Source organism: Nyctereutes procyonoides, unplaced genomic scaffold (assembly GCF_905146905.1).
Source record: "Nyctereutes procyonoides isolate TBG_1078 unplaced genomic scaffold, NYPRO_anot_genome, whole genome shotgun sequence".
Classification (NCBI taxonomy): domain Eukaryota; kingdom Metazoa; phylum Chordata; class Mammalia; order Carnivora; family Canidae; genus Nyctereutes; species Nyctereutes procyonoides.
In genome coordinates this window covers 71620479-71633341 of record NW_026575146.1, presented here as the reverse complement: position 1 = coordinate 71633341, position 12863 = coordinate 71620479, and the positions used below count along the sequence as shown (strand labels likewise).

General features: G+C 52.6%; 1 protein-coding gene across 2 annotated transcripts; it reads left to right on the top strand.

The window, feature by feature from the left end:
- The first annotated feature begins 7296 nt into the window (after positions 1-7296).
- On the top strand, positions 7297-11694 carry LOC129500446 (cytoplasmic tRNA 2-thiolation protein 1). Of its 2 annotated transcripts, none has more exons than XM_055310897.1 (3): positions 7297-7348; positions 8766-9310; positions 11017-11694. In XM_055310897.1, the coding sequence occupies exons 2-3, from the start codon at positions 8803-8805 to the stop codon at positions 11631-11633; spliced, it is 1125 nt and encodes a 374-aa protein (XP_055166872.1). In that variant the 5' UTR covers positions 7297-7348; positions 8766-8802; the 3' UTR covers positions 11634-11694. The 2 variants fall into 2 exon arrangements, with proteins under 2 accessions (XP_055166872.1, XP_055166871.1); XM_055310896.1 differs by having other exon boundaries at positions 7313-7443.
- Positions 11695-12863: the final 1169 nt, after the last annotated feature.

The window sequence follows — 12863 nt, the reverse complement described above, 5'->3', positions numbered from 1 at the left end:
TTTGATGAGAACAGCAGGGCTCATACTAATCCCTATTTCCCAGTGGTGAATGCTACAAGTGTGGATCGTTCCTGAGTCGGCCACCCCAGCCAGGGTCCAGCTGCTCTGTAAACATTTGGAAGGTGCCAGCAGAACCTCGATGGTGACTCTATTTCCCCTTCCTCGGCAGCTTGGAGGAGCAAGGAGCCTTCCATAGCATATGTGTGCTCAGGAGCATGATTCTTCACACAGGAGTCGGCGGCATCTGTTGGTTTCTGTGGAGCCACCAACAAAGGGAATGTGTTGGACACACATCACCCAGTGTTAAGACACCCAGTGTCCAGACTTCTTTCTCCTGGTGCAGGACAGGAAGGGCTACTATGGAAAGTGTGGTTTGTCTCCTGGAGAGCCCAGTAAAAAGAACCCCTCTGATTTCACAGGAAATGTGACAGGCACGTTTTGTAGACTGCAACAAAGCAATTATCTTCTGATTCCTTATTTTATCATTGATCCCTATTGCAAATACAGGGGTTATGACTTAAGACACAGTGTTACTGTCATTTGGGCTCCTGGTGGAGAAAATTTAATTATGAACAATGATTTGAAAAAAGAAATTGGGGGAAGCATAATCATGTGACTGTAGGTATAGAAGTATAAGTGTGTTCCTGTTACTCCCTCAAAAAATAGAGTCCATTTCACTACTGTTGAAAGGTGAGCAAGGTAGGATAAAATCAATTGCATATTGTTTCCCAAAGTTACTTAAGATTTCAAGAAAAAAAAAAAAGCCCGACATTTTAAAGTAGCAGGAACTCCCATGCATGTTACAAGATTCAAATTAGTACACCCACATTTTCCAACTGACATGTTTCCAAGTCTCATAATAAGTTATATTTTCATTTGGGGAAAGCAATATTTTTCTGACTGCCGTGTGGTATGTGTACATCCCTTAAGAGCCTACATGACCTCAGAGACCCAGAGTCTCCCCAAGGAGTCTCCCCATGGATCCCCCTAGGAAGCTGTCTGTTCCTCCTGGTGGGTTCCTGACACATGCCTGCACTCCAGCTCTGTCTTCTGAGTCAGACTAAGGGTGGCAGTGGTTTGAGGATGACAATGCCTAGCATCTTCTGCCCCAACTGTGGCTCATTAGGTCTCTTTTCATGAAAAGGGAAAGGTAGAAGCACAGGGGATCTTTGGCTGACCTGCCATACACTACTGGCCCTCCAAGGTCCATACTCTCCAGAATGAAAATACACTGCCAACAAGAGGGAAGGCGTTGAAACCAAACCATCTAGAAGCCCCTCATTCCAAAGAAACTCTAATAATAGAAATGTGTTTCTTGGAGCATCTGGGTGGCTCAGTCGGTTTAGGCATCTGCCTTCAGCTCAAGTCATGATCCAGGGTCCTAGGATTGAGTCCTATGTCCGGCTCTCTGTTCAGCAGGGAGTCTGCTTCTCCCTCTGCCCCTCCCTTCCTCATGTGTGCTCTCTCTCTCTGAAATAAACAAAATCAAAAACAGGAAGGAAGGAAGGAAGGAAGGAAGGAAGGAAGGAAGGAAGGAAGGAAGGAAGGAAGGAAGGAAGGAAGGAAGGGAAAGAAAGGAGAGAAAAGAGAGAAAGAAAAGAAAGAAAGAAAGAAAGAAAGAAAGAAAGAAAGAAAGAAAGAAAGAAAGAAAGAAAGAAAAGAAAAGAAAGAGTTTCTTCTTTAGGAATGGAACCAATTTTCCTTTTCATCCGGGAATTATCTTTCAAGCTGGATCTGTTAGCTTCAGAAATACCTGCTCCAGGTCAGATTTTGTGTTCACTCTAAGGCAATCCCTAAACTTCCTGACTTCCAAGAAGGTAAGAAATGTATTCTGGTATATAGGACCTGTTTTATGTAGCAGAGGTCTTCCAAGTGGGGTGTGTATACACAACTTCCTGCATGGGAATGTATTTCTATTCTACTCATTTAAGGTCATGCTAGGTTCCTGTTGGGACATTTTGTATTCAGAACCACCACAGCATGAGAGTTTAGTGGAGTTAATTTAAAATTCAACCACAATGTTTTCAGGGACAAGTTTTTCAAGTTACACTGGATAAAATACCCAGGTAAAAATTTATGAACCCTGTTAGAATTGGTATGCATTTTTCTCTTAGGTACTTAAAGCCTATTTGAGTCATGTCATAAAATATTTATCCCATTAACAGCCAATCTTCATCTCATATCACCTTGTAAACATTTTCCACCTCTGAGTAACAAAACAAAACAAAACAAAAAAATCCTCAATGTTGAAAAATGTCAGGTGCCACTCGTTCAAATTTTCCATAGCTTTACAGTTTTTTGTCTGCTTGATGAATTAATGAGAAATTTATATTCAAATATCGCAGTGCTTCTAGAATTTGTCAGTTTCTCCTCCTCATCCTGCTAATTTGGGTTTTATTTCTTTGGAGACTGTGTTGTTAGGTACATCCAAGTTTAGAATTGTTTGGTCATCCTGGTTATTCCTTGTTCATCTGGGATGACACACTATTACTCCCAGTGCTTTTTGGCTCAAAAATCTGTTTAGTGGTTGTAGCTGAACTTAGATTTCTTTGTGCTGTTTTCCGGTGTCTTTTCCTCTCCTCTTGTGTTCACACTTTTGAGTCTTTACTTATTAGATGTGGGTGTCATGTGTACAGCACATAGCTTTTTTCTCAACTCTCCTGGTGATTGAGACAATTTTGCTAGTTTCTAATCTCACAGCAAATCTTATTATTAAATGATTTTCATTTTTTGAGGAATCTCTGTACCCAACATGGGGCTCAACCTTATACTGCAAGATCAAAAGTTGGATGCTTTTCTGAGACTGAACCACCCAGTCACCCCCACAGCATATATTTTTTTTAAGATTTTATTTATTTATTTGAGAGGGAGAGAGAGTGAGAGTGAGCTAGAGCGCAAGGGCAGGGGGAAGGAGAAGCAGACATCCTGCTGAGCCCTGAGATCATGACCTGAGCCCAAGGCAGACACACTTAGCTTAACCACTTAACAGACTAAGTCACCCAGGTGTCCCTCCTACAGCAAATCTTATTTTAAAATATTTATTAACAAATTCCCCTAATTGGGACACCTGGGTGGCTCAGTGGTTGAGTGTCTGCCTTTGCTCAGGGTGTGATCCTGAAGTTCCAGTATCAAGTTTCACATGGAAGGGGGGTGAGACGGCCTGCATATACCCTGCTTCTCCTCTCTCTGCCTTTGTCTCTGCCTCTGTCTCTTGTGAATAAATAAAATCTTTAAAAAAAAAAAAAACAAAACAAAAAAAAAAACAAAACCCAATTTTCCCTAATCTAAACCAATACTAAGCTTTTAGGTTTTATAAACTAATATAATCCACAAAGGTAGTCTTGATCTTAAAAGAACACTAATGCACTGTGGGCTTTTCATTTTCAAAGCCACCCTTTGATTTCACAAGTAAGGATATTGATGCCTAAATTCACTCAGGTGTAAGAAAAGAGCATGAATTTTAGGGGCACCTGGGTGGCTCAGTTGGTTCAGCATCTACCTTTGGCTTAGGGTCATGATCTCAGGGTCCCAGGATTGAGTGCCACATCCAGTTCTCTGCTCAGCAGGGAGTCTGCTTCTCCCTCTCCCTCTGCCCCTCCTCCTGCTCCTTCAGATAAATAAAATCTAAAAAAAGAAAACGAGCATGAATTTGAGCCCAAGCCTGTGTGTGTGCAACTCCGAAGTTCTTTCCATTGCCTGGCTGGGGGTGTTTTGGGGGATGAGGGTGGTAGAGCTCAGGGAAGGTTTCCCCAAAAAGGTAGCATCTGGGTAGGTCCCGAAGGATAAGCAGACATTCGCCACCCATACCCAGGGAGGGAAAGGCACTCTAGGCAGAGAGAGATGGAGGTACCAGAGAGCCTGGTGTGCCTAAATCATGGTGGTAATGGTACCTCTCATCTTTGGAGCACTTACTATGGCCCAAGAGCTGTTTTAAGCACTCATCAAACGTTCCCTCTTCTCAGTCTTAGCATTACTGGCATTCTGGGCATGTTAGTTCTTTGCTATAGGAGCTCTCCTGTGTATTAGAGATTTCTAACACTTCTGGATGCCAGTATCCGCCAACTCCAGCTGTGACCACCAAAAATGTCTCCGCCAAATGTCCTCTGGAAGTCAAAATCATGCCAGGTTGAGAACCAGTGCTCTCATTGTATGAGGGCTGTACTATTTTTTTTATTTTTTTTAAAAGATTTTATTTATTCATGAGAGAGAGAGAGAGGCAGAGACACAGGCAGAGGGAGAAGCAGGCTCCATGCAGGAGCCCGATGCAGGACTCAATCCCGAGACTCTAGGACCACACGCTGAGCCACCCAGGAATCCCTACTATTATTATTTCTATCTCACAGGTGAGAAAATGTAAGTTGTCCACAGTTCCATAACTAGGATGGTACTCCCAGGATCTGAACCAAGTTGCTTCTGCCCTTAACCACCATACCACACGGCAAACTTCCTGGGTTCTGTGCTCACTGGGGCGCAAATCACAGGAGACAAGAAAAGAGGGGCAGGCTAGGGGAAGCTCAGGAAGGGCCTTGAAAGCCTTGCCTGCTCTGTACCTGGCCTTGTGCCTGGATGCTGGGACCCAGGTGCAAATCCAACTAAAGCCCTCTCTCAAGGAGCTCCCAATACAAAGAGACACTGAAAGTCACAGACAGCCACAGCCCAAGGTGACAGGGCCTCTGACAATGTCAGGGACCAGGGGCTGTGTGAGCCCAGAGATGGTTTATTAATGCAGTGCAAGTGAGGACAGGTCCTGCAGGCTTTCTAGAGGGAGTACATCCACGTGGCTACCTGGATGAGAAATAGGAATCAGTGTGGTGAGGAGGAGGGGTGAAGAAGGGTCTTCAGGAAGGGAGGATGGCACGTGTAAACACCTGGCAGAAAAGTTACTTCACTGGCAATTGTGGGGGAACTGCCAGAGGCTCAGGAGGCTGAAAAGTCATCAGGGGCCTGGTTGCAAACACCAAGCTGAGAGACTCAACCTTACCCTGCAGATGATGAGAAGCTACATTCTCCTGCCCTCTCCAGAAGCCCCTGACACCAACTTATAGTCTTTCCCACCAGAATATTGTGTTGCAACAAACAAAACATAAAATGTTTGCAAAGCATCCATGAGATACCTCTGTCCAAACTGTGCCAACACACTGGTGAATGTGGCCACTAAGGACTAGTGGGACTGGTCCAGTTCTCAACTGGATTACCAATTACTGCTGCACCATGGAAGTGACATGAGGAACCAGAACACCCCGGCCTCAAGCACTTACTAAGCACCAACCACTGGTCTTAATGTTTTACAGAGGTTAACTCAGTTACTTCTTTAACCCAACAACACTATTATCATCTCCACTAGGCAGAGGACACTCAAGCACAGACTTTTCATCACTTACTCAAGGTCACACAACTAAGCAAGTGGCACAGAGAGTCAAATGGCAGGCTGGCTTTCACATCCTCTTTTTGTCAATGATGTCCAGTTTGAGATAAACCTTTCTGTCAATTTCTCAGTACAAAGTGTGTGGGTGGTGTTAAGATCTGCTCAAATACATAGTGAAAGAGACTTGCAAAGCAGGAGACTAAAACCAACACAGAACCACCTAAATTTGTATACTAGTTGTGGGGTTAGAAAACCAAAGTACAGCACAGCAGAATACCACTTAGGCCATGGTTCCTCAACTTTGGCACTATTGTTCTGAACCAGAAAATTTGTTGCAGTGAGAGGCCATCCTGCACACACTATGTTTACCAGCACCCTTGGCCTCTACCTACCAAACGCCAGTCACATCCTTCCCTGCTTCCTTGTTGTGACAACCACAAATGTCTCCAGATAGTGCCAACTGTTCTCTGAGGTACAAAACCACCCCCAAACTGAGAAGTGACTTAAAGACTCTCAGTAGGTTGCCTGAGGTTTTGACATTCTCACCTCACTCCTTTCTTTAAGAGAAAAATTAAGCCTGGTCACCAGTGGGAAGCCGTCCCCAGTCATTAGAATAAATGGGATGAAAGTTTACTGTTTGGTGAACACACACTTTCCATATTAACTCATATTAACTCAGTCTGTGAGGCACATTCTGTCATTAACCTCCACTTTACAGAGGAGGAGCACATGCCAATTGCTCAGCAAGTGCTATTCTATCCCTCATGTCCTGGCTCGCAGCACTTTTTTTTTTTTAATTTTATTTTTATTTTATGATAGTCACAGTGAGAGAGAGGCAGAGACACAGGCAGAGGGAGAAGCAGGCTCCATGCACCGGGAGCCCGACATGGGATTCGATCCCGGGTCTCCAGGATCGCGCCCTGGGCCAAAGGCAGGCGCCAAACCGCTGCGCCACCCAGGGATCCCTCGCAGCACTTTTAACAGCTGGTCATCCTTATCTCTCCAGCCAGGCCTGACACTCCTGTGTCCCCGAGGGTCAACCCTCTTGACAGCTTCAGACACCCAAATGTCCCCCATCACCCTTCATTCTCAATCCTCCCTATCGAGGGTCTCACAGGGGGAGACAAGAAATAAGACTCAGGAGGAGGGCAGTTTGGGGGCTGCAAAGCGGCTGAGGGGGGGAGAGGGTGCTGACTCCTGGGAGACTGCACCCTAACCCTGGGACCAACCCTCACTGGTCTCACCTGCCCTCTATCTCGAGCTCTGCCTTCAACCCCACAAGCCCGGAGGGGCGCGCACTTGTCACTGAGCCACGCCTGCGGGTAACTGCTCACCGGGGTCCCGCCCCGAGCCTGGCGCGCGCGTGGAGAAGCGCAAACCGCTCGGGTCAGCTCCGCGCACGCACAGCCCGCCGGCCGCAGGGCCCTGGACCGCGTTCGCTGGCGCACCCACGCCCACTCCCACGACCGTGGGGGCGCGCGTAGAAGCCCACCCTGTGCCGCGGGCGACGCGGCCCCATCCCTGCAATCTACGCCGCGGTCGCGCTGCCTCTCCCTTGCGCACCCCTATTCCCTTTCTCCCCTCCACCCTGACAACTCTCCACCCGCACCTCAAGCCCTATCATTCTCCCATAAAGGCAGAAAACCGAAAAGGCAACCATTCCCTCTCTGGAATGAAGCGCACAGCGGGCTGCAGGACACAGGAATCAGGCGCCTGCCCCTGCTTTTGCGCAGGCGCAGCCGGACACGCGCCGGACTGACCCGGAGCCCCCGAGGAGCCGTGGGCGGCGCGCATGACGTCACTGCGAGGCTCGCAGGGTGTGCGCCCAGCGGGCTTCCGAGCTGTAGGAGCTTTGGGCCAAACTGCCCCAAGGGCACCTGGGAGTCGTAGGCGGGGAAACCCAAAGCCTTCTGGTAGTCGTAGTCCCTTCACCGTTTCCGCGTTTTCTCGGAGCCTGGACTTTCCTGCGCGGGTTCTGCTCACGTGAGTGCCTCTTTCCTCGATGGGCCGATCCTGGCCCTTTGTGGTGCTAGAGTGTTAGGAGTTGAGGATCTCCTATTCTTCTCCCACGCATTCCGGTAGGTGTCCCTGGAGACATGGCACTCCTCTCCGTGATCCCCCAGCGCCAATCTCTGGCGACCCTCTGGGCGGAAGTGCCCTAAGCAGCTGGTGTCCCTGCTGATCCGCTTTGGACTCTGCCTCGGTTCTGACACCTCGTTTCCACCCCGCAACCTGAGGACGGTTCCAACGCACCCTCCTCTATCCTGGTTACAACCTGGATAGTTGTAGAGTGATCAGGGCCAGCGTTGGGGGAGCGTCAGGCGGCCGTGGGAGCCCAGCGGAGGCGCCAGACCCAGCCCAGGGTCCCAGAAGGACTTCCAGAGCAAAGGACCTCAAAATTTACCATGCCCAGACAGAATTACAGAGGCCTAAACCTCTGGCTCGCACAGTATTTACCTATTCTTCCCTCTTCCCACCTCCTTCCCCACGAAATGGTCCCCTATTCTTCCCCGTGCTGAAGCCAGAACCTTTGTCAGCCCCCTGCTTCTCTCACCTACTGCCTCGTTCAACCAACTCTTGTGCGAGTCCCACTTGCTCTGTTTCCAGAAGAGATCCAGACCACTTCTCTCCACCTCCACTGCCTCTACTCAGCCCTAAGCCACATTATTGTTCATCCGGATTGTTGCAGGAGCCTCTTCATCGGTCTGCCCGTGTCTACCCTCGCTACTCTCCACCCTCTATTTGCGCGCAGCAGCAGCCCGAGGATCTTGTTAAAATATAAATCAGATCCTGTCACTGCGCAGATTACAACTATCCAATGGTTCCCATCTCATCCAGAATAAAATCTAAGCTCCTCACCCTGCCAGCCTCCAAGCCCTAGATCCTCTCCCCTCTTCAGCCATAAATCACTTTCCAAACAATCGAACACAGGCCCTGCCTTTTCGGTCTTTGCATTTGCTATTAGCTCTATCTGGAACATTCTTCCCACCTTGATCTAATGCCTGATTCCTCATCCTTCTAGCCTGAGCTCAGTAATATGAGGCTCAATTCCTTCATGTTACTCCTTATATTTGTAAAGTATCTTGGTTATTTACTTATCCATGGGTTGGCTCCTCCTTTAAACTTGATGCCTGCAACCCTTCCTATTTTGATCACTGATGGCCCAGTGCCTAACGCATGTTAGGTAGATGGGGGGCAATGAATGGGTACTCGTTGAATAAATGAATGAATGAATAATGAACGCTTAAGCTGAGACTTGAAGGTGCCAAGCCTCCACAAGTGCTGGGAGAATATTCCAGGCAATGGGTGTACTCAGCGCTATCCAGGACGCCTCTCCGGAGGCGACGACCCCACAAATCGGAATCCGCATGTAACCTGCCTCCCCTCTCTCCCTGTCCAGGAGAAGCCAACTCCTTCCCGCCCGCCCGGAACCCGCGATGCCCGCTCCGCAGTGCTCCTCTTGCCACAAGGCGCGCGCCGCCCTCCGCCGCCCGCGCTCCGGCCAAGCGCTGTGCGGCGCCTGCTTCTGCACCGCCTTCGAGGCCGAGGTGCTGCACACGGTGCAGGCGGGCCGCCTGCTGCCACCCGGCGCCGTAGTGGCCGTGGGCGCCTCCGGCGGGAAGGACTCCACGGTGCTGGCGCACGTGCTGCGCGAACTGGCGCCGCGCCTGGGCGTCTCGCTGCGCCTGGTGGCCGTGGACGAGGGCATCGGCGGCTACCGCGACGCGGCGCTGGCGGCCGTGCGGCGCCAGGCGGCGCTCTGGGACCTCCCGCTCACCGTCGTGGCCTACGCGGACCTCTTCGGGGGCTGGACGATGGACGCCGTGGCCCGCAGCACCGCCGGCTCCGGCCGCAGCCGCGCCTGCTGCACCTTTTGCGGGGTGCTGCGGCGCCGTGCGCTGGAGGAAGGGGCGCGCCTCGTGGGAGCCACGCACATCGTGACAGGTGAGCACGGGCCCTTCGGCCGAGGGGCAAAGGGGTACCCTTAAGTGGTGAAGGAGCCGCGTGGGTGTGCCCTGGAAGGAGGAGCTGCACATGGAGAAGGGGATGTGCGTGCCGCCGAAGGTGCGTGCCTGGCATGGGCGCGGCCAGCTTTTGAGTCACTGTGATCGATGGCATTGGCAGCTCCAGGGTGGAGGTGTAGTCTCCAGGGGCTTGGTTCCCTACATTAAGATAAAAGGACATTCTTTGTGTCCTCGTTCACAAAAGAAGGGGAATGAAGGGGATCCCTGGGTGGCGCAGCGGTTTGGCGCCTGCCTTTGGCCCAGGGCGCGATCCTGGAGACCCAGGATCGAATCCCACATCGGGCTCCCGGTGCATGGAGCCTGCTTCTCCCTCTGCCTATGTCTCTGCCTCTCTCTCTCTCTCTCTCTCTGTGTGTGTGTGTGTGTAACTATCATAAATAAATAAATAAAATTAATAAAAAAAAAAAAAAGAAGGGGAATGAAGTGGTCCCACCCTTCAGAAGCCAACTGTAGTCTGGAATACAACTGTCTTTGAATTCCTTTTTTTCTGTTGGTCTCTCCTCTGTGATGACCCTTATTCTCTCCTGGTCCTCACTTCAACACATAATTCTTGACCACTTACAAAGCCCAGAGCAATGCCTAACTTCAGTTTCCTTTTCTGTAAAATGGGGTTGTTAATAATATTGAGGTCCTAGGGTTGTTGGCAATTAGGTTATGTGTGCAGCACTTGGACCAGAGACCGGAAACCAGTAGGTATCGCAGAAATGTTTGCCATTGTGATGATGCACTAGACAGTCTCTCTTCCTGCTCTTCTCTCACACGTATAGTTAGAACCTGAGAAGTGCTACTAGGGAAAATCATAGACTTTGCCAGCTTCTAATAGAAGCATCCAGTTGAAGGGAGAAGAGTAGGGGTTAGGAAGCATCTAGAGTGAGCTGAGACCCGAAGGCCACCCAGTAACCAGTGAAAGGCAGACAGAGGGCAGATTATAAGCAGAGGAAACAGTTTATGCAAAGGCCCTGAGAAGGGTTAATATGCCAATTCAAGAAGCCCTAAGAACACCAGTGTTCTACTGTCTGGACTATACAGGCTCAGTATAAAATAATAAGATGCAGAATAAGAGATTTAGCTTGTTTTATGGTGATTGTTGTGTAAATATTCCCTTTCTCCCTGGTCTTTCTGAATGCCGTGATGTGCATTCCCAGAGGCACTGGGGCAAGGGCTCACTTGAGAGTCTCCATTAACTTAAATGCTGCTTTGGCTCCTGTGCAGTGTGAAGCACACTTCTGAGACTGAAATGTTTGTAGCCTAAAGCACTTTTACTACCTTCCTGAAAAGGCAACTAGCACAGGGCGGGATGGCGATAAGTGGGTGCCAGATGAGGGCACCCCTAATCGCTCCCCGGGAACCTGTGTGTGTTCCCCTCTTCTTTCTCACTGTGACCGCCGTCAGCCTCCACCTGGCTGTCCCGGGGCGCCCAGGGGTCTCCATGGCCCCGTGTGGCCCTCCCTGCTGGTCTCCGGGCCCCCTCCCCGTCTCCCCGGGTTCTGGCTGCCCCGCAGGGTCTGGGGTCTCCACGGCCGGGTCGGGTCGGGTCGCACGCACACCCCGGGCCCCTCCCCGTCTCCCCGCCCGGCTGCCCCGCGGTGGCGCCCCCACCTCACCGGCTCCCCCTCTCTCCCCCAGGCCACAACGCCGACGACATGGCAGAGACGGTGCTCATGAACTTCCTGCGGGGCGACGCGGGGCGGCTGGCCCGGGGCGGGGGCCTGGGCTCGCGGGGCGAGGGGGGCGCGTTGCCGCGCTGCCGCCCGCTGCAGCTGGCCTCGCAGAAGGAGGTGGTGCTGTACGCGCACTTCCGTCGCCTCGACTACTTCTCCGAGGAGTGTGTCTACGCGCCCGAGGCCTTCCGCGGCCACGCGCGCCACCTGCTCAAGCTCCTGGAGGCGGCGCGGCCGTCGGCGGCGCTGGACCTGGTGCACTCGGCCGAGCGCCTGGCCCTGGCCCCGGCCGCGCGGCCCCCGCCCCCCGGCGCCTGCTCCCGCTGCGGGGCGCTGGCCAGCCGCGCGCTCTGCCAGGCCTGCGCCCTCCTGGACGGCCTGCAGCGCGGCCGGCCCCGCCTGGCCATCGGCAAGGGGCGCGACGAGGAGGGGCCGCCGGGGCCGCCGCCGCCGCCGCCGCCGCCGCCAACGCCTCCGCCTCCCGGAGACCCGCGCTCGGCGCCGGGCCCCGCCGCCGCCGCCGCCGCTGCCGGGGAGTGCGGGGCGGCCTGTGAGGGGCGCTGCGCCCAGGCCTCCCTGTGACTGCGGGAGGGGGACGGACGGGACCGGTTACCGCTGACCCCGCAGAAGCTGAGGCCGGGGAGGAGGGAGGGAGGGAGCAGGGGGCTGGCCGGGACCCCTGGGTCCCGAGGAGGAGGGAGCAGGGGGCTGGGAGCCAGGACTCCTGGGTGCGAGGGAGGAGGGGCTGGGGCAGGGACCCCTGGGTGTGAGGGAGGAGGGAGTAGGGGGCAGGGACCCCTAGATCTGAGGGAGGAGGGGCTGGGGGCCTGGACTCCTGGGTCTGAGGGAGGTGGGGCTGGTGGCTGGGACCCCTAGATCTGAGGGAGGAGGGGGCTGGAGGCCTGGACTCCTAGGTCTGAGGGAGGAGGGGCTGGGGCAGGGACCCCTGGGTGTGAGGGAGGAGGGAGTAGGGGGCAGGGACCCCTAGATCTGAGGGAGGAGGGGCTGGGGGCCTGGACTCCTAGGTCTGAGGGAGGAGGGGCTGGTGGCTGGGACCCCTAGATCTGAGGGAGGAGGGGCTGGAGGCCAGAACTAGTGTCAGGGAGGAGAGAACCTTCCATTCCAGAGCCAGTAGAAATTAGAGGGCTGCTTGCCTAGTACTCTGCCAGGTTCTGGGCATGCTCGGGAGAGTCCTAACCCTCCTTTAGGACCCACTATGTGTCATGTTTGCCAGGAGTGGGTAAAGCAAAACCGCTTCCCTTGATGGGCTCTCTCATTTACAGTAATCAGGATGCTTATCTTTGAGTGCTGTGGATGCTGCCCCGGCTGACTTCATCCATACCACAATCTCACTGGCTGTTGCCCGAGGTCAGGTGACTGGCCAGAGGTCACCTAGCTGGAGACAGATAATACTGGAGCCTCACTCGCAGATATGCGCCTAAAGCTCTTCAAAACAGCGGATTTGCTCCCCACCCCCACCTGAATCTCTCCTGGTGTCTCTGTGTGGTACATGAGGAGCAGCTGGGTGGGCTCCCCAGACCTCAAATTATGTAGGCAGAGCTGGGTGAGCCTCAGTCAGTGACTTGACCTCTCTGGTCTTCAGTTTCCTCCTCTGAAATGAAATCAACACCCACCCACCCCATCAAAGCACCGTTGGATGGATTTGGTAGTGTCCTTAATATATGCTGGCCGACTTTGTGGGTCATATTACATTTTGGCCACCAGGGTTCTCTGGGTTTCAGAGTCTGCACTTCCAGAAGGGTATGAGGCCAGAAGCTTCCTTGCATGACCCCTGGAGAGACACCTGGAGTT